Raw genomic sequence first — 21,700 nt, 5'->3', positions numbered from 1 at the left:
TTAAACTGAAGTTAAACTGGACTTTCATTTCCTTTTAACACAAACCTCGTCTCTGTTTGATGGAAAAACTTGTCTTCCTGTGCAAATCCAGATTTAGTACAATCTTGTGAAACTTGTGAAAAAAATTAACATGTTTTTTATGATTTAACACCAACTGGGTTCACCGGTGCTTTGAACCGAGGATCTTTTCAGCCAGGAAACCAACAGAAAACTGCTGTTTGACTCAGGGACTTGCGTCTGAAAATGTGTTTGAAAAGTGAATTTGTGAAGTTGTGACCCAAACTGCAGCTTTAACAGTGCTACATAATACTTAACATCAATAAATCACTGCCACATTACCTTCAATAGATTATCATAACAACATATCACATAAGTGTGATAAATAATAATACTAACATTAGTGATAAATAATCCCCCCCAAATTTAAAAATGATTAAAAATGATTATGCAGAGGCTACCAGTTGTCGTGACCATGTTTTTACTTGTTTATGACTTTATGCCAAGGCTGCACGAATAATGTGACAATGATAAATTGATGTTTAAAAATGCACTATGTAGTCCTTTTAAAAATGAGTCAACTGCATAGCACTCTCCACCTCTCTGGCTGTTTGTTGTGTGTGTTTTGTTTTATTTTATTTTATTTTGTGCATTGTTATGTGGGACTGTCCTCCAACACTGTTATCTGGAGATGATTGTAGCGTGTAGATAGTAGACAATGATGCTGATTCATTTTGTTTCTTGACGTGTGAAGTCAGCGGTAAACAGCTAATGTTGTGTGTGATGTCTGTAAATACGGAAGCAGCTTGACGTTATGATGGTGTAATAATGTAATGATATCACAGTACACCAAGAAGTGCCTCTCTGCCTGACAGAAAAGTAACCAGAAGCCGATGATTGAAGGTGCTTGGTGTTGGTGCAGTCTGAAAACGAGTTAAAATCAGTTCTCAATTTAATACAATGTCTTGTATTGTTTTATTTTATGATCTCATGCTTTTTTTTTTTTTCTAGTAATATTATATTTGATTTTGAAACTAGTCGATTTAAATTCCCAGCAGACAAAAGCCCCAGCACTGACAAGAAAGGACAGCTGCCATACAAAATGAATGCTATTTTTTCAGATGCTTTTCCATAAAACACAGAAAATGAACAGGAAATTGGCAAACAACAAATTTCACAAACTGTGTGTACATCGGTATAGTGCATGAAACACTGCATTGCACCACCGTCCCCCCTCTTGTTCCACCACTCGCCTTTTGAAGCTGTAATCATGCGTGCCAAGCTGTTTTTCCCTGCCTGGTCCTGTAAACACACAGGGTGACATTAAAGAGTGTCGAGTCACGCTGCCAGCATCGGCGTCATAGGTGGCTGATGTCGACTGAAGCAAAGATCCTCATCTGTATGTGTGTGTGTAAATAAAAAACTTGTCAATAAATCACACAGCTGTCAAAACATTTACATGTTCTTTTGGATGAGCGGTTAATTATGTGTAACGGAAACGTTTTATGTAAGTAATTAACCTTTAGGGTTTAGAGCCTTGCTCCAAAAAAAAAAAAAAAAAAAAGTGTTGACTATGTTAACAGAGGGCAGCACACCTCAGTGATGGCCTGGAGTGAAATGTGACAAATACAGACACATGATGGTTTTAAACAGCAGGGATAGATCTAGGCTATCAAGCTGACATTGACCATTCAGTATATATATTTAAAAAAATAATAATCATTTGCCAGGGAATGTTGTGCTGATATAATGGAGGTATAGATATGATTTTACTTCACAAACTCTGGGTCAGTGTATAAAATCTGTAATAAAACCTGCCTCCCAATGCCTTAATAAGAATTAACACAGAATTTTATTAGAAATGGTTTCAATGGAGATTCGAGTCCCATCATGGTCTGCTTTTTTGTAATTTTTTATTTTTTGGGAATGCAAAATGATAAATTTACATACATACGCTAGTGGTGCAATAACCCATTCAGTTTCTATGGTTGAGTCCTATTTGACAGTAAATATGTCAGTCATGCACTATTTGGTTTTACAGGCCATATTCAAAGCGGACACCTGTGGGAGGGAGGTAAAATAATGACTTTACATGAATAACTTCACACAGTTTATGGATGTGTTAACTCAAGGTGTAGAAATCTATTATGCAATGCAGTGCAATACTCTACAAATATTATGAATGTTGTTTTTTCATTATATGTTCCCTGCTAAACTCAGTAGCCACAATCACAAAGTACATCATCATGTGGTATGCTTACACATGAAACGCCAACTGCCGAAATGAATGTGTGTGTGTGTGTGTGTGTGTGTGTCAACAAACTCGGTTGTATTCATCCATGAACAGTGCCAGGTTAACTTCCGAGTGGAATTACTGTATGGCAAACAAACAACAGGAGAGATTAAAAACTACAAGCTCTTGAATTTCTGTTGACTCAGATATCCTGGATTTGCTGAGTCGGGCTCATTCCGTGCTGAACAATGAAGGAAAAAGGCCACCCCCGGATTCTCTCACACTATTATATAATTACATGTTATATATGTCAGGAGCTACTTTGTGATTACATTTTTTTGTTGCTGACCTTAATGCCTTTCCATAACCCCTAAAGAACTTGTTGCGATCAATATGAGTAGGTGGAGACAGCAGTAGTGATATTAATAGCTTTTCCCCAGAAAGCTATAAAAAAAAAAAAACTTTTGTCCTTTGATTCTGAATGCTCACCACTTCTGTTTTAATTTGATTAAAAACTTTGCCAAACTGAATTCATTCATCTATCCTATACAGGCTATATATGACGCTCAAATAAATGCATTCATCCATGCCTACATTCAACCCTCAGTAAATAGATTTAGAAAATGCATATATATATTTATTTGTGACAGTTTCATAATTTGGGTTTGTTTCCTCACATGCATCTGTTCCAGGCAGTGTGGGGTTTGGCACGGGACAGCAGGGACACCCAGTCCTGGGAGACACTCTTAGCCTGTTTGGCTCCTTGGACATATTTGTAATTAAATGTCACAATCAGTTCAATCATCACAAAGTCAGCCTTAACTCGCTGCACAACTGTTTCTCCAAGCCAGCTGAAAAACACACAGTAACAAACAGGATGAGAACCAGGTGAGAAAAGGTTAACAGCTGTACAAATAAACCATATTTGAGGCTAAAATAGTCTTGATAGAATACCCCAAAACTGGCTGATTGCTCGTGCATATTTAACTATTTTGACAGAACAGGTTCTCAGATACTTAGTTTGGCTTAAGAGAGTTATAAAACCTGCATAAACAATAGGCTGGATCCATATTAGATGCATGAAACCTGCACCTTCTTTTATTGCAAAGTGGTTCATGTCCTGACTCATCATCTCCACCCGGTGGTAGCCTAGAGGGGATTATGTGTTATGTCTGTATCTGTCTGCAGCTAATTTTGCACACTACTGGGTCTATCAGCCTAATATTTTTGGTGCACACTTATGACTGTATGATCAATTAAAAAAGTGGTGAAAAAGTGTATTTCTGTGTGCGTGTGTGTGTCCACAGGTAACTTCATATACAACTGATCCTATCAACCTAATATTTTTGTGCACAGAGACTGTACTTATGATGATTATGAAATAATAACTGTGAGGCTTCAGGCTGAACCCAGACAGCAGACTGTTATTGCAGCCAACACTGTTCATGGCAGCACATTGTTGTAACACAAACCCTAACAAGAGTGAAGCAGAGGTCGTAAAATTGGGTTGGAGGTTGATACGGATGAGGAAATTGCATTGCTGAGTGAGGCTGGTGGCTTTCATTGCTGTTGCAGACAGATTCGACTTCTGGGAACAGATCCTGTGTAGAAATGGGCTGACTGGTCCTTCTTACTGGGAGGCCAAGTTGAAACGAACGACTTACAAAGGAATCACAAGAAAAGGAAGGACAGGACATTTTTTAAGTTTTTGAATTTTCCAGGTGTTTCCAATGACTGGAAACCTAGTCCATAAATTTCCAGGTTTTCCAGGACACATGAGCACCTTGGTGTTACAATAAATGGATGAAAAAGTTTCAACAGATGATTTTTGCCATACACTGAAGAGGAAGAGGGAAGGGCACTGAGAACAGAGAGAGATGACAGGAGGAGTAAGCAGTGAAAGAGGGTAGAAAGGATTATACACTTATTACACAAACTAATAAGCCAACAATATTCACAGGAATCATTCTACAATTTGGTTTCAGTCAACTAGCCGTTATTTTATTTATTTATTTATTTCTTATTGGCATGAAGAAACAATAGACTGACATGATGTCAGTCTCAGGTGGAAATAAGTGTTGTTGTTTTTTTGTTTGTTTGTTTTGTTTTGTTTTGTCAAAGACACACAAAAATACAGATTTGTTAAGGTAGTGAGAGATATTACACAGAATACAAACACTCAATGAAATTAAATGAGAATCAAATAAATATCTTACAACACGGCCTCTTTTAACTTTGTCCACCTCGGCTTAACTAACACTTAACTTAACCTTAACTAACTAAATTGTTCATGCATGACTTTGATTCGCACTGGAGCCACCCATGCTAAAAGGTAAGCAAACACGCTGTATTTCTTATGTTGAAAGATGGCTTATTATTGTAGTTTTATTATGACAGTAGAGCAGAGCAGGTGGCATATTTAATCAGTCAACAGCGTTTAATACTGGAGGGTGCAGGTCCATGCAGCTTTACATCTCTGCCCATTAATTCAACACCCACAGTGGACAGGGCGCCCTGACGGGTGCTGCAGTACACATGCACATGAACAAATGCAGAATAGCATTTATACACGCATACACACACACATACACGCACACACACCTAATTACCACGACAGATTGATGATTAAGTAATTATCTAATGAAGACTAAAGGAGAAGACAAGAGGCCAATCTTACATCAGTTTTTGGGTGTCATTCCTCATCATTTTCATCTCTCTGTTTACTTTTAATTTACTGCCAAATAAATGAGAAACACACTGAACCTAAAGCACACATATATGAAAATTTTCCCTATTCTTTACTCTTAACCCATCCACTGACTATTAAACCAACCTTATTACTAGAGAGGTCTGCATCTTTTAGTGGTTTCTGTTCTGTTGGAGACATCAGACACCGACAAGATATTACAGTCAAAGTTCACATATACATTCACACACAAAGTGCTCCAATCTGTATTTCATTTCATCTGTGGAGAAAAGAGCATGGAGTCTATCACCATCACCTGCTCACATCCCATCAGGAGGGAGAGAGAGAGAACCGAGATGTGGGGAGGGAAAGAAAGAATAAAATGGGCAAAAGAAACAGAGGTTGGGGAAGAGAAAATAGGGAAGAAGCTATAATGATAATGAGAGGGTATGATAATTAGAGAGAAAGAGAGAGAAAAGAAAAAATGGGAAAGTGGAGGATCCAGGAGGGGAGTTAAAGTTTGGTTGTTTGTCCTGGGGCGATACAGTTTTAGAAGCTCATTTGTTTTTATCTCACTTTCACAAATAATGAAATCTGTATGTCCTCTCTGATTTTTTTCCATCATCAAATCTTCTCACTGTGCATCTGTTATTGCTTCACCTTTATGTTTTAGCGCACTGAAAACTGATTTAACTATAAACAAAACACAGGGACTGCAAGGTGTATTCATCTAACCAGAAAGCAGTCTATTGTCGATTGTTTTAGTTTTGCAAAGCTGGTGAAGAAAACGTTGTTTTCCCCACACTTAAAAAAAAAAAAAAAAAAAAAAAAATCAACTGTTCCTGAACAGGTGCAGATTCACCTGCATGAAGACAGAAGAGCTCTCTCTACTGTACTGTAGAACTGCTCCACCTAGAGGTCAGGAGGAGAAACACAACACATTGACGTTACAAGCCCTGGTCAGGGTGTTTGCACTGATTGTATTCACCGGCACACCTTATACCTACAAAATTACAATATAATCAAGGTTATGTAGTGTGTGTTTGCACACACACGTGTATCTGCTTGTGATGCATTTGACAGACAAGAGAAACAATATGGTTTTATGAGTCAGCGTCCTCTTGTTGAAAATTAGGGTTGAATAAGATTATGAGGATCTACACAGCCAGTGGTAGGCTAAACAAGAGGATTCAAGAACAGAATGAAACTATGGAAACTATGGCTATGGACATGAATTTGCAGCTTACTGGCATTTGCTACTTTCACATGTCCATCTATAACCAGACACTGTAGTCATTGTAACCTGAAAATATCTTATCAATATTTTTTTTCTCCTTATAAACCTTATACTGATCCATATTTCTTTTTGGTGTGGCAGCAACGTCACCTGTCAAAGTACAACAAATGGACCTGGTTCATGAAGCAGCTTATTCAAAGTCTGTAAGCTATTTCACCTGCTTTTACACCTTTCACTGACTCCACCTATTGCCACCTAAGTTTATTTTTACAGTCAATATGAATCTTTTACACCATTAAAACATCTTCATTCACATTTGAATAAAATTAAAACTTGACTTATGTAATGGTGTCTTGGATTTGCAAGATGTACTGCAAAAAATAATACAAGGATACAAGGATACAAGGAAGTTTATTTGTCATTATACAACAGGTTGAATAATGAAATTAAAGTGTGGTTCCCTCTTGATTGATTAATTGATTGTATAGAAAATAAAATTATTAAACATGGAGGAGTTCAGATGGTGCATTTAGTATAATATAATAATGTATATTTAATAAAATGAAAACATCATCAGATTACATATCATTAGTACCATCTGAATAACATTATACTTACACTTACACTAAAATAATTTTCCACTCCATACACTTTAAAATAGTCAAATAAATGCAAAAGCATCATTTCATTGCAACAAGTTGACGTTACCCAACGTTAGCTGGCTAGGCTAACAACAGTAGCATAATTTAGTTAGCCATCTAAGTGGCCTGCGTAGCTGAACTAACCACTAAGCTGCATTTTAGAATTTGTAACTTTGACCAGCTATTGTCAAGGATACTTTCAACAATTTACAACAATTTTCAGCGAGATTATAAGACAGCACAATGCCAATGGAAAGGATTTTGACATCCATGACTCAACAATTTATTAGCCAGTGTGCTAATGTAGTTAGCAGTAGCTCTCTGCCTCTTGAAAAGATGGAGCAACGTTCATTATTCTCGCTAAACTGTCTATTATACTCTATTTTGACGCATGGAAAACATAGACACATCATCCATTACTGGTTAAGTGGGGAAAGATTTACTTTTAAAAGTAGGTATTCTGAGTTAACGGTAGGGGACACTGTCACAAGATGATCAACACAAAGTTACCGGACCAACGTCTGCGTAGGAACAGCCGTTGAAATGACTTGAAGCCGGTAGCAACGGTCACATCGTTTCCGGGCGGCATATTTTTTTTTACCTAGGTAAGCGAAGGAATTTTTCACATTTTGAGTAGTCATTTGGATCATTACTTATGGTTAGAATTAAGGTTGGGGCAAGGGTCACCATTATGCATCATTTGGTTGTGGCTAACATTAATGAAAGGCTATAGAGAGTGAATACAGGTCAGTTAAAAAAAATCCCCCGCTGTGCTAAGAAAAAAAGTTCCCTTCCGTGCGGGGGGAGGGGAGGGGGTGTTGTCGCTGTGCAACAGTAGTGATCTTGAACAGACCTTTCTCTCTGTCCCGGGAAACATACTGATACAACTGGACAAGTTCTAACCTTAACTGTCTTCTAACGTCGCTACATCTCAGGCACCCATTCAGTCAACATTCAGCTTTATTAAAACCCTTTATTTATTTCTTACAGACACACAGTTTCTCTCGGCGTTACATTATTTACTGGCCGCGGTTCCTCCCACAGCAGAGACAGAAGAGGCATGTCGCGCGGGTAAGTGTGTGAAGCATTACCTGACTTTAAAAGATGTGTTCAGATTTGTGCCATGATCACTATGGGATCTATTTCACAGGTATTTAATCACTGTTACAGGGCTGCATCTTGTAATTATTCGCTAATATTGTCCAACCGATCGAGGCTGGAGGAGTGAGAGTGAGTCGGTTTTCCTCCATGTCCGTTTGAAAACCGTTGTGAAACCGTTGCTCTCATGTTGTGGTAGCATTTTAAAACGGCTGGATCCGGCTGTACTTCAGAAGCAGTTGAACAAAACTGAGCTTTAGGTGGGTTATTCACATTCTGTCCCTCTCTACACTTTTATGTTGCATTTTGCAGTGAAAAACAAATAAACTCCTGGATATAGAAATTATTTTTTGTCAGATTTAAAAAGTAAGACAGTGTCAGGAGCAGTTGCGCCTAACCGCCGCTAGGGGCTCTCTTGCCTGCTGCATTAACAGTCACAACGGTCTGCTAGCTTTTAGCCAACTTGGCACATAGGTTGTAGTGCTTTTTGGTTTAATCGCAACATTATTATGTAAATGGTAGCGCAGTGTAAAGTTTTGTGTTGTGCCGCTGTCTTCAGTTGAATGGTGCCCACGTTACTCTTAAAAGCTAGTTACTATCAGCTTGTTGTTAGCACCAGGGAGGTTAGCATAGCTAGCTCCTGTTGCACAACATGCCTGCTGGAGTTGGGTGAAGGGAAAGTTAACTATATGAACAGACTTTGTGCATTATTTTCATCGAGACAGGCTGCGGGCATGTGACGATCTGGGTCACTTGTGTCTTCATCCTTCTTTGAGGTGGCTTAGTTTTCCTTCAAATGACCTTTTTGCTCCACAGCAGCGGCCAGTCCGTTGCTGTAAGATGTATAATTATGCTACATCAGTGATTTGAAGAGAGAAACCACGATTTATCCTTTATGATTAACCTGCAAAATCGAATGAAAATTGTTCGTCAGTTTCCATATAATTTCCAAATTACTGGATAATTTCTTTTTTTAGTTTAGTTTTTAGTTTTAGTTTGTTTATTTCAGACATGTCCAAAAAACAAGACTACTATGCATTAATGAAAAAAAAAAAAAACAAAACAAAACAAAAAACAAAATGTACACATCTATAGATAGATAGAGAAGCAAAAAAATAAATAATAATAATAATAATAAAATAATTAAATTACAAGGCAGATCTAGCCAAAATACATAGAACCCCATTAACATGTCTGAAAAGGAGTGGGAGGAAGTAAAACTTATCTGAACCCACCCCCTCTTAATGATCCATCCAAAAAAACACTACATCATATCACCACCTTTTGATATCGCAGAACACTAAACTCATACACACAATAAACACATGTACATGCATCTCACACACAGACATATTACATACATACCTTGAATACAACAACAACAACAACAACAACAAAAAAAACATCAACCAAGCAGACAAACAAAACAAACAAAAAGAAATGAAAATAAATAACCAACTCTTAAACTGCATCATGGAAGAATCTGTATCAGGCAAATTCATCTTGTCTTCAGTAACAAAACAGTAAAACTGTTTGTTAATTGAACTTATTAAATTTTATTGTAGCATCAGTTTCATATCTAAATTAAAGGGAAAAGTTAGAACAGTCACAAAATGAACCCTTTTATTAGTTACCATGTTCCCTCCGCACTGGGCCAAGCATGTAGTAGTTACCTTAATACTTGACTGCAGTGCTTCAGAAAAAGATGGCTTGTCCAAAAACTTAAATTTAGTTCATAATGGTATTTTAAAAAGTCTTTAAAAGCATTAAATTTCATTCTCTGATACCCATAGACACTCTGAAGTGAACCATATTCATATTTCCAGAACCCCCGATACTCTCATTCAGCATTATACTTTTGAATTAATTTATTTTAGATTGCACTTGTGGTGACCTCTGTTGGATGATTTCTTTCACATATTGATTGATATCTCAGATGCCTTTGCTCCAAAGGGCATTTAAAAAATAAATGCCAAGTAACTAATAGGGAGTTTGACCAGTCTTTGCTTTCAGAGCAGCTTTAGTCCTCCTCAGGATGATGTCATACAAATCCTGTACAGTGTATATTGGGATACTGGACCTTTATTGATGCAGGAAACACTCTCTCTTGATGCAGTTTTGTTTTATTTTGTTTTCTGTGTGGGCTGAAGGAGGTGGAAATCCTGTCATGAAGATGCAGGGATGTCTGTGGAAGGCTGTTGAAGGATGTTGAAGGCTGTTGAAGGATGTTAATTAAATGGCCCTTAAATTTGTTTAGCAGTACATTCTTAAGCTTTCTCCAAACATGGACCTGTCTGGCTGTAGGGAGAAGGGTGAAAGACGGCTCATCAGACTGTATTACTTTTATTGACCATTCAGGGGAACAGCTTGTATGCTCCTCACACTAGGTTATTCCTCTTTGTGTGTCACCTCCTATTTGCACGGGCACTGTTCATGTAAACCTAATACTATGTAATTGTAAGCTCCATAACAATAATAGCATGCAGTGACATCGGCAGAAATGTACACTGTGTTTCTGTGTTTTGAAAGTGTTTAGGTGTGTAATCTCTTTGGTGTGTCACATTCTCACATTATCTTTCATATTATCTTGGTAATTCAGTAGTATTTGTTAGAACCTCCTTGTCAGTTCTGTTCCCTTTACTGAAACTTGTTTTCACTTGCGTGTTTTCAGCATGGAAGGAAATGTGGAAGATACTCTGTGCATGGATGCCGACTCAGAAACTTCAGAGAAGGATGGCAACAAGGTTAAAGTCAGGTGGACTCAGGAGGAGGTGAGTGAAATGAATAATTATTAATTATTGCTTCTATAACACCTTGACATTTATATTTTATTTGTGTAGGTGCAATCGTTATCCAAAGCAACACACCACTATTTAGTATTGCATGAAAGTAGCGCAAAGGACAAAAATACAGTCTTGAGCTACAGCCGAAGGGCAATGGCATACCAAAAAACCCAACTTGATAATGAGTTGTACAACAGCAGGATGGTGTATGCTGCATTAATTACACCCTCCTCCCAGGTGTGTGTGTGTTAACCACAGCTTTTCCCAAAATAAACCAAATACTGCCTCCATAATTCTAAAAGGCTCAAAATATAGTGACCTATCTATCTGCTGAAGAAAAGGCTAACTCAGTTTAGCTATCTCTATCAAAACAGATGAAAATATGACCCAAATGAGCAAAACACTCCTCATTCAACACTCACTTGGGGTGTAGTATATGTTCATTAGAAAAGGGTATGCATGCTCAGCAAACATCTTTGTGTCACAACACATAAAAAATACAGACTTCTTTTCTGGGTTGAATTGTTCTATCTAGGAATCTCAATTCATATCAGAGCTGGTGAAGATTATACTGTGTCTAAATTGTTTTCTTTGAATGTGCAGGATGAAAATCTCAAAATCCTTGTCAGCAACTTTGGAAACAAAGATTGGAAAATCATTGCCAGCTTCTTACCAGTGAGTATTGAGGAGAAAAAGAGTTTATGTGTTGCCATGTTTGAGGTGCTTCCATCCCAGTGGCCTCAACAGCAACATGAGTGCCTACATCATCTGATCAAGAGCAATCTCAACATGAATTCTTCTTCCTTCCATATCATACATAATTTTTTATGATTCATGAAATGGTGTGTTATCAGCATTGGTGCAGTACTTATATGAAGGCCTTACAGCAAGATATTGTAAACCATTGCATAAAAGCAAATCTGTGTAAGTTCATTCTAAGAAGGGAATTAAGTAAAGATGAATTCATATAACATTTATTTTTGCTGCCACAGGGGCGGTCAGGATCCCAATGTATGTTCCGCTGGAAAAAACACCTGGATCCTGACTTGGTCAAGGGTTGCTGGACCAAAGAGGAAGATGACCAGGTGAAAAAAGACACACAGCATCTGATATAGACTTGGCTCAAAAACGTTTTTTCATTTAAGTGCCTGAAGATAAGACCAGCAGCTTAGACAATCGCAGGAACTTACTTGAAAGTCAGTTAGAAAAGCAATTTAGGGAGTAAGTGTTTAATGGAGAGAAAATTTTGATGTTATGCAGCCTTTTTCATATGTTCACTCTATTGTAGATAATTGAGCTTGTGGAGAAATATGGTACCAAACACTGGTCTATGATTGCCAAGCACCTGAAGGGGCGGGTGGGCAAACAGTGTCGGGAACGCTGGCTCAACCACCTTGACCCACTTGTCAAAAAGTCCTCCTGGACCAGCGAAGAAGACCTCATCATCTACAAAGCTCACAACATTCTGGGAAACCGGTGGGCTGAGATCGCCAAGCTGCTCCCTGGAAGGTGGGTGGTCAGGAGTGGGAATCACCACCTGTCCTACGTTACGATATTGCGATAATATATACTGCAATTAATTACCTTTTTTTTTTTTTTTTTTTTTTTTTTTACTGCAAACTATGTCCCCAAAGGAAAAATACATCCTACTAGATTAAACAGGTGTTAACCAAGTTTTCAGTCTGTTCATCTCACTTTACTCATTTATACTGCAGCAAAATAGTATTGTCAATCGGACGGTGTGACCGCACTGTTATAAAAAAGATTTTTTTTGCCACCCCAGCAGATAGCAGCATTTATTGAATGTGACAAGCTGTATGAGGGGCAGTTAAAAAATGTGAGAATGTATCCATCTGACCTGTTGAGTTGCCATAAATTACAAGAAAGGATGATGCAGAGGTGTTAATGCTCATTCTCAATCCCTCTGGCAGGACGGACAATGCAATTAAGAACCACTGGAACTCCACCATCAGACGCAGAGCAGAGATGGGATTATTCAATGAAGAGGCTGAGAGTATTTCTCTTGATATTCAAGAGTTTGAGCAGGGAGGGGTATGCTTCTCAAACATCACTGAGATTAGCTCATATCACAAATAGTCAGAACTGGGACACATAGTATTAGCAGATAATTTTAATGCTTTGTGTTAGCCTATTTTGGTGCTTTGTTGGTGAAATTTGGTGCATAGGACATTGTGATGAATGCCACAATGCTTGGACAGTCACAGTAAAGTATTTAAAGGTCCCATATTATGCAAAATTCACTTTAGCGTGGTTTTCTAACAAAAAAGTTTATCCTCTCGCTCTCTTGCTTGCACCACCTTTAAGAAAATGTGTGCTCATACAGGCCAATTGGAGCTTTTCCCTGCATGACGTCAATAAGGGAAATAACACCTCCTCCATGTTGGTGCCACCGCCCCAGATAAATGTTTGCCCTGCCCTCAAAAACTCCCCTTGCAAACGCCGCTCCGATAAAACAGTCATGTCGAAGGTACGAGCAAAGCACTGCAGCTGCTTTGTTGTTGGCTGCACAAACGAGCACAAAAGTCTATTTCTACCTCCTTCGTCTGAGGTTTTGAAGACCCAGTGGATTAATTTTATTTTCGATGGAAATGTACCCACAACAATTCCTAAAATGTTGTATGTGTGTGCTCACCATTTCACTGCGGACTGCTTTCTCAACGAGGGCCAGTACAAAGCAGGATTCGCTAAGAATCTGAAGATAAAGCATGGATCGGTACCAGCTGTCCGTGACCCAGCTACAAACGTGGGAGCTGTAAGTTTTACCACTTTATGTTGCTTTACTGTAAAAGCCCATTTAGCGTGACAGCCTGCTGAATGTGGTTTTAGCATGACAGCTAACGTAAGTTACTGTTGGTAACATAGTTTCCTTATACTAGTCAGGTTAATACGTATCAGTAAAAGCTGTGTGAACATATATGTAATTTGAAGCTAGCTTTATACATACAGCGGTATTTGTAATTTGGATGTATGTGGCCACATCACGGTGGTTTCTGTGTAACTAATGTTGTATCACAGGGTAGCTAACGTACTCATATGGACGCTACGTCCGCAGTCGCCATTAAAGTGAGTGCTACCACATGTTAGTGCTTGATAGATATCCCCCGTGGTACTTTTCCCGAAAAACTAATGGCACTGGTTGTACGCAGTTCTTCTGCTTGGTATGATCGTGTAACTTTGGTTAGTAACAAGATGCTAACGTTAATTTCAGTAACCTGATGGTAGCCGCAACAGTTGAGGCTAACCTGAGAGGTGTTTGAGTCTGCAAAATCAAGCTGATAAGGCTGCATTCAGACAAAAAGGCTTTGCAGAGATAAGGGCAGGTGTTTGGGCTTGTCATAAATGTTTTATTTCTCGGATTCAATGGTTTTTCGCTACCACCGCTCCCGTACACTGTAAGAATATATGCTGCGTTCCAGGACACCTGTAACTGGTGATTTACCAGTTAAAAGTGGGCGAGGCCAAACCTGTGAATTCACGCCTGTGAACTCGACTGTGCTTAGCGGACTCCAACTTCCTCGTACGACGTCACGCAGTTTGTTTTGTACACAAGAACGGCGGCCCAGCTGGAGATGGTTGTTCTTATCGGTTATGCCTGGAACGGTTTGAAGTCGTGACTCGTGACTTTGAATTCGTGATTCACAGGTACAATAGTCACGAGAGATAACTATAACGTTATTCCACTTTTCACAATATTGCGCATTCACCAAAATAACTCCGACGAGACAGCGGAGACGTAACCGTCAGCAGGAGCTAACGTTACCTAGCTACATGTAAGTAACAGTGTAACAACACACACGAACAAAGTAAAAGGTAAAATATAAAGACACATAATATTTGTAACTAACCATTCAGAAACGTCCTGCTGCAGCTGCAGAGTTTGAATTCCTTCAGGAGCCTCTCCTTCTGGGTCAGATTCTGGATCCAGTTGGTATGGCTGAATCACATCGCTTCTACTAGCCATACTGATACACTTTCTGTAAACATTAGCGCATGGTACGGAGCTCAAGCCACAGCCCCTTCCAGAGAGGGGCGTGAACCAGGCGTGGACAGGTACAGCTCGTTATCATTTAAAGCTACAGGCACAGAAACAGCCTATTCTCAGTAGAGCTCACTAGAGGGAGGTACAGGCTGGCTGAAATCCAGGAACAAACTGGATTTTTAGGCAACAAACTTCAAATTTACTGTTGTGGGACCTCTGAGACCTAATGGCCCTTTCCCTCTAGTATCTACTCGGCTCGACTCGACTCACCTCGACACGGTTTGTGGTGGTTTTCCATTACAATTAAGTAGAACCTCGCAGCGGGTGGAGTCGTCATAGCAAGGCGGCGCACCGTCCAGCTCCCTCTGGATTCTTTGGCTGCCACCAAGCACAGAAAGTCTCCACCTCTTCATTTGATCGCGGTACCGGTTTGCTTGCCATTTTACGACTTTGCCAACTTCAGTGATGATCAATGCGCAAGGTTGCTGTTGCTGTTTTTTTTTTTTTTTTTTAAATGCCGGGTTTTGTTTTCGTGCAAGAGTTGCTCTCGTCACTCCCTGTCCAATCAGTTGCCTGCACAGTGTTTTTGTCACATTTTCGGCTCGACTCAGCTTGCTTGGAACCCCAGCTGAGTAGGTCCTAAAATGGGACCTGCTACCAGGTACTACCACCTAATGGAAAAGCTCTCAAACCGAGTAGAGCCGAGCCGAGTAGGTACTAGTGGAAAAGGGCCATATGTGAACTTGTTGGAAAGGAGTATAATATGGGACCTTTAAAATTCTGTATTGTCTGGTATGGACAGCTTACCTGAGCTGTCCTGATGCTACTGGACCTGATATTTTCATACTACCAATGCCATGTTGTGTTACATAATGCCTAGAATATGTTGCTATATTCAAATGGTTACAATAATGTAAGATGTTTATGTTGACTTGGATTTTTGTCTTGCAGTTGGACTTCAAGTGTGATGTTGTTCTAGACACTGAGCCAATTCCTTCTGAGATAGTAAGACTGCTATAGCTGTTCTTCTTTTCTGTGTAATTGAATTTGTGTTTCATGAATAAGCACAGTAATGATTACATTTCAAATACAGTAGGTTGCAGGTTTCAGCTTTCACATTTAAGTCCTCTTCCTCGCTGTCCTGTAGGTGAGACAAGACAAAGAAAAGAAGCAGGTGCGTCAGAAAGCCAAGCAGAAGGTCGTCCCTCCTCCACAGACTTTGGCATCAAGAAGAGAATATGGCTCTGGCAGCCCCTCTGTCCCCCCCAGTCCTAGCCCCAGTCCCAGCTCCAGCTCCAGCCCCAACCCAGCCATTGCAGCAATAGCCCAGTTAGCGCAGCAGAAGACGCTCACTGAAGCAGCACTGAAGATGATTGCTGAGGACATGCTGCCTCTCAGGTAACTGTCTCCCTGGCCTTGAGCCAGATATTTGACTGCCCTTACTTGGTTATATTCTGTATCCAAACAAGGGGTAAAGTACAGCAAGGTGGCCATTATTACAAAATAAGTGCAAACAGCAGGACTGCGTCATTTTGGCTAAATAATAATCCGCGTTCATTTTTTAAATGTTACGATCACAATCACTAATGAATGGCTGTGAAAGGTTAAAATGCATTTGTATTAAGGCTGGGTGATATGGACAAAATCAAATGATGACTAAGCAGATAGTAGAGACAATTAATAGAACAGCTACAGCAGTCTAATAAGTCTTTAAAAACAGGAAAAGAAATCACTCATCACAGTATTTCAATATTTGAAATCCCAGATAATATCCATTTTCATTTCACAGTATCACTCAGCCCTAATTTTTAATGTGTTGAAAAATAACATAATTATGTTTATGAACCGAATTGGGAAACATCCGGTCTATCATCCTCTCTTTGTTCGTCTCAGTTTTGTGGAAGGCACAGGCTTCAGGTCATTCATGAGCACCATTGGCCCTCAGTACAGCAAGCTATCCCAGCGTGCTGTGGGGCTGCAGCTCTATGAAGATGTGGAGAAAACCATCAAGCCTCAGCTCATCCGTGACCTCAAAGCCTGCCTCGCCAATGGCAAGGAGGGTGTCATTCATGTCACCTATGACCTTTGGGCTGGTGCCCATTCCCAGCCAGGAGAGGAGCCCATTGTCGCTGTGCAGTTCCACTTCATCAACGACAGTTGGCAGATCCGCCGTCCCTCCGTGGCTTTCCGTCACCTCAGCTACAAGAACCTGAGCGCTTCTGTGGCCCAGGAAGTAGAAGGCGTGTTGCTGAGCTATGGCATCTTCCCCCAAAACATTGGCTACATCCTCACCAACCAGGCCAAGGAGGCCATGGCAGCGAACAAGCTGTTTTGTGATTACAAGGTCATGTGCACATCTCACAGGGGGGAACCTGATGGAGACGAGGTTGTGGCATTTCTGACAGACCAGCTGCCTGAAACGGAGGCGTCACCCTTCTCAGAGCTGCAGATAGGAACCAGGGCCAGCTGTGTGGCCAAAACACTGCAGCTGGTGATCAAGGAGGCGCTAAAGAACTCCAGGGTTGTGGAGAACCTGCTTTCCCAGATCCACAACGTGGTGGCTTTCTTTAGGAGCAGCGCCTACTGGAGCGAGGTAGGAGAAATAGACAGACAGTCAAAAGCAGATTTTGCAGGTGTATTTTTTACAGTTAAAGGCATGTAACCAAGGCATTGTGACAGCAGGTTTACTGGGCCCAAGTGTTTTTTTCTTTTGATTCATCAGCAGTGTAGAATTCACCTCTAAAGATGCAGCAACAGCTGGATTGTTTTACTTGGTTTTTGTTTTTATTAGCTCTCTGTTTTGCCTTTTTTTTCTTTTCTTTTTTGTTAATAAGCTCATATGCCCTTAGAACATTTTCATAAAAAAGTGTTGTCAGCATGCAGCAGAAGTTTGTGATGTAAGAAGTTAGTGATGATGTTAGTTTGACTGGTTTGAGTGCATGTATAAAATCTTCTGTACTTACTGGGGACAGGGTGTTTCAAGATGTTGTAAAGCTTGTAAAAAAAAATTTGAGTTTTTTTTTTTTTTTTTTTTTTTTTTTTTTTTGCATAATGAATGACATAGACTGAAGCCAACTCAGACATTTTTGGATGGTTTTCACTGACAGTGCATGCTGAAATTACACAAGGAATTATTGTACTTTGTTGTATCTCTAGTAGGGGTATCTCCAAATCTAAAACAGTTTTTTAGGTTCATCCAATCACCTCAAATTCATGACCCAAGAAACTCAAGCAGGTTAGCCTGCTGTTGTGCTTTGCCACCAAGCCCTGCCATACGTAGGGGACTGTGTGTAAATTTTGGCTAACACACAATCACCTGTCCTTGGCTACAGAAGAGGTGTTGTTATAAATGTTGTTAAAATTCAGTGGTGTTCTGTTTTTAAACGTGACCATACCATGTTTTTATTTCTCAGGTGCTGTTGAAAGAGTGCACCTTGTCTCTGTCCCCTCCGTCCAGTAGCTGCCGCTGGAACTCCATGATGTTTTCCATGCGCCGAATGGTGCAGGAGGCTGCCTGGACCTCCATCATGACCCTCCTGGCGCAGGCTCGTATAGAGGCCAAGGATCCAGCCAGCACCCCGCCCCTGGTCCAGGCCAAACGGGATCAGGTGGTTGACATTTTGAGTCTCTTGGAGCCATTTGAGGAAGCCATGCAGGTATGAGACTCATGCACAGAAATGGAAACTAGTGACCACCCACCTTCCTGGCAGCTATCTTTGGGGAACCAATTGAATAACTTAACTGACACCTCCCTTGTGACAAGACAGGTGATATCTGAATCAAGACACAAACTAATTTTGACCACAAGATCTAACTGTGGTTTAGATTGTGAACATTGTAAGACTGGAATTAATTAACTGGAACATTGGATCCTAGTTACTAACAAACAAAACAAACAAACACACACAAACAAACTGTAGCAGAAAGTCACTGATCTCTGGCATACAAGCTCAATCAAGTGATATTAATGGTAAAACCAGCAGTTGTAGCTGCAGTTAGGTTAATACATTTTTAAATCAACCTACTAGATAAGCTGTTGCCATGACAAGGGAACCACATAGAAATACACTAACTTGCTGTGAATCATGGGCCCATGCCGATTCTACTCAGTTCTATTTCTATGGAGTCATGTCTGACAGTTCTGTATATGATACTGGTAATATGCTTTCTGAATTTTACAGAGATCATATGTAATCTTCTCGAATGTGATTACTTGCAATTTGTGATTTGTCAGGTTTTCCATGCAGGAAGATAGAGGGGTTTTTGCACACTCAGACTCCCTCTGTTCATGCTTTCCATGCTTTCCCTGCTTTCCTTGTGTTTAACATTACTACGATAAATGATTGAGATGCTCAAGAAGAAACTTCAGAAACAGTGTCATTGTGTCTGCAGTTATGATCACAGCAAGGGATGGAAATTGAAACAAAAGTCTGTATTGCACTTTAGCCAACATTACACTAAGACAGCTTTGTGCAACATATTTAGAGTTCTGCTGTGCACAATAGATGTCTTGAGGCATTCTTAATATTTTAGGCTGTTTGGTCATGAATTAATTATGAGACTGCAACATTTTGGGAAAAAAAGCCATCATTGTATTTTTTTTGTGAAATTTTCTCCTAAAATATATTTTTTGTTTTAATTTTGGAACTTGACATTATTTATATCATATAATCATATAATGGTTTAGAAACAGTACTGTTTATATTTAATTTATAACCAATCTAGTATTGGTATTGTTGGTAGAAACTGATGTAGATATATTTCCTTTTTGCCAATGCAGGTTCTGCAAGGAAATGGGGTGACTATCTCCTTAATCATACCGTCACTCATTGGCCTGGATAAGACTTTGGAGACCTGTGCCACCAGCTACACCCACTTCACCAAGGCCCTGCGCTCTGGCCTCCACACCCACTTCCAGTCGCTGGTTCAGCAGAAGGACCTGATCCTGGCCACTGTGCTCGACCCCAGGATCAAACTTCAGGTATTGAATTTGGACAGATATATTGGTGTATTCCGTTTTGCATCCTCAAAACACATGATTCAGAAAGTTACAAAGACAGTTACAGAATACTTGCTTTAGAGGAGAAATATGACCCTCCAAAAGCCCATGGAAAATAATCAGTCTGCTTGTCTTTTTAGACTACAGGCAAGCCCCAAAATGGAAGGTTCACTACAACTTACCCAGGAGCCATGAGGAAAACAATGTCTTACTTTTGGAAAGAATGTAAACTGGGTATTCAGTGTATTTTTAAGTATTAAAAATATGTTAGACGAGGGATTATGCTAGGCCAGGGAATGGCATTTCTCTATTATTTGGAATATTTTAGTACTCAGAGACACAGAAGTAACTGAAAAATTGGCATGTGCAGTTACTACTGCACATGTCATAGTGACAGTTTTTTTCCCCCAGTTTTTCCATAGTTGCTAACTAGAGAGTCACTAATCTCCCTTTTTAAAGCTACAGTTCATCTCATACATGTGACCCAGACAAGATGGCTAACACTTTGTACCTCAGCTGTAACATCAATATCCCATTTGTGCTATATGAGTTAGATATATGAGTAAGGTGATGTCTTATACAGATGTTGTTTTCAATAGTGTTTATCCTCCATGTCATTCTATTTTTAAATTGAATTTGTTATAGAACAAATTCAACAAAATTCTAACTCTGGTTTTGATTTTCTTCCAGCCGTTCGCAGATTCCACACAGGAAGAACAAACATTTCTCACAGCTCCGACGAAGTCCCAGGTTCGCTCCATGGTAGAGGCTGCTCTGGGAAACCTGGAGGCCTCAGCTGCTCCCACCACAGAGCCAAGGGAGGAGTGCACAGGTGACGGACTGAAAAACCAGCAGGACAATGAAGGAGAGAGCGAGGCTAGCACAGCAGCGGAACCTTCGAGGCCAGCCCAGATGACATGAACAATGATGGAAGTGGTGGAAACGACATCAAGCGCAAGTCCATTTTCAACTTTCTCCAGCCGCCTGCTAAGACCATGAAGATCTCAGAGCTGGACATGTACCTGTCAGAACCGCTGCTGGACGCTAGCTCCAGTTTACCATTCTGAGAGTGGCTAATCGGGTTTCCCCCAGCGGCAGAACGTTTGCCAGGAAGCTGTGGCCATACCGCCACCTCGGGGGCTTCGACCGGCTCTTTCCCATGGCCATGTGTATTGTTAGGGCCAAGAGGAGCCGCCTGCCCCCTCACACCTCCGAGAGGCTGCTTCTGTACAGAGACTCCCTAAAGGGGAAGAGTGGAAAGAAGCTCAGTGGGGTCACCAAACACTGATGGCTGAAGGAACAATAGTGCCTTGCTACTGTAGCTGTCTTCCATTCAGAGGACGTCCCCGCTCTAATACTCTAATATGTACTTGACATATTTCATGCTGCAGACACTCTGCATCCCTGACTAATATGCATAACGCCTGCATGCCTTATTGAAACTATCCACTCACTGTGAGGTCTGTTGAATAATTTGTGTTATGAATGACATTGAGAATCGGCACGATTAACCCAGGAATGTAATCAACAAGGACAACATGAAAAACAAGTAAGGTAGAGCCGAATGGCAACCACAGAGCTAGCACACACCAAGGACTACAGTTATTCAGGGTAAAAGACAGCTGTGTGCCTTTAAAAGTAGCTGGACTATACTTCTAAAAAATCATTTTTTTGTACTAAGCCGTCTCGTTCCTGTGCAATTGTGTGAACTACAAAGGATTTGAAAAATGAAACCAGAATAGTAACTGCACAGAGGATGAAACAGATCTGCTAGCTGAGGCTTGTGTACCTGCACAGTCTCTGGGTGCCCTCTGTTTCTGTGGTGGTCAGCTGCTTTGGTTCAGAAGATAAAGCATGTGGTCCTTTAGCCCTTGTACACTTTTTAATGATTCCTTTGTATGTCAGAGCTGAGGCTGACAAGCATCCTCAGTTGTTTTTGTGTACGAAGCCTCTGCAGTACATGGAGAGCTGATCCAGGTTATTTAATATGATGTATTACTGTTTAAGGATTTCAAGTTTATAGACG

The 21,700-nt window shown here is 40.2% G+C and overlaps 1 protein-coding gene across 3 annotated transcripts; it reads left to right on the top strand.

The window, feature by feature from the left end:
- Positions 1-7,663: 7,663 nt before the first annotated feature.
- Positions 7,664-20,958, top strand: mybl2a (v-myb avian myeloblastosis viral oncogene homolog-like 2a). 3 transcript variants are annotated; one of them, XM_030056266.1, is made up of 12 exons: positions 7,664-7,865; positions 10,564-10,663; positions 11,279-11,350; positions 11,668-11,760; positions 11,964-12,184; positions 12,607-12,727; positions 15,627-15,680; positions 15,823-16,073; positions 16,569-17,268; positions 18,089-18,331; positions 19,456-19,656; positions 20,365-20,958. In XM_030056266.1, the coding sequence occupies exons 1-12, from the start codon at positions 7,855-7,857 to the stop codon at positions 20,593-20,595; spliced, it is 2,298 nt and encodes a 765-aa protein (XP_029912126.1). In that variant the 5' UTR covers positions 7,664-7,854; the 3' UTR covers positions 20,596-20,958. The 3 variants fall into 3 exon arrangements, with proteins under 3 accessions (XP_029912126.1, XP_029912127.1, XP_029912128.1); XM_030056267.1 differs by lacking the exon at positions 7,664-7,865 and adding an exon at positions 8,100-8,152; XM_030056268.1 differs by lacking the exon at positions 7,664-7,865 and adding an exon at positions 8,613-8,727.
- The last annotated feature ends 742 nt before the right edge of the window (positions 20,959-21,700 follow it).

This window comes from Myripristis murdjan, chromosome 7 (genome assembly GCF_902150065.1).
Source record: "Myripristis murdjan chromosome 7, fMyrMur1.1, whole genome shotgun sequence".
In the NCBI taxonomy this organism is placed as follows: Eukaryota; Metazoa; Chordata; class Actinopteri; order Holocentriformes; family Holocentridae; genus Myripristis; species Myripristis murdjan.
The sequence above is the reverse complement of the archived record's forward strand: the minus strand, read 5'-3'. Positions and strand labels throughout refer to the sequence as shown.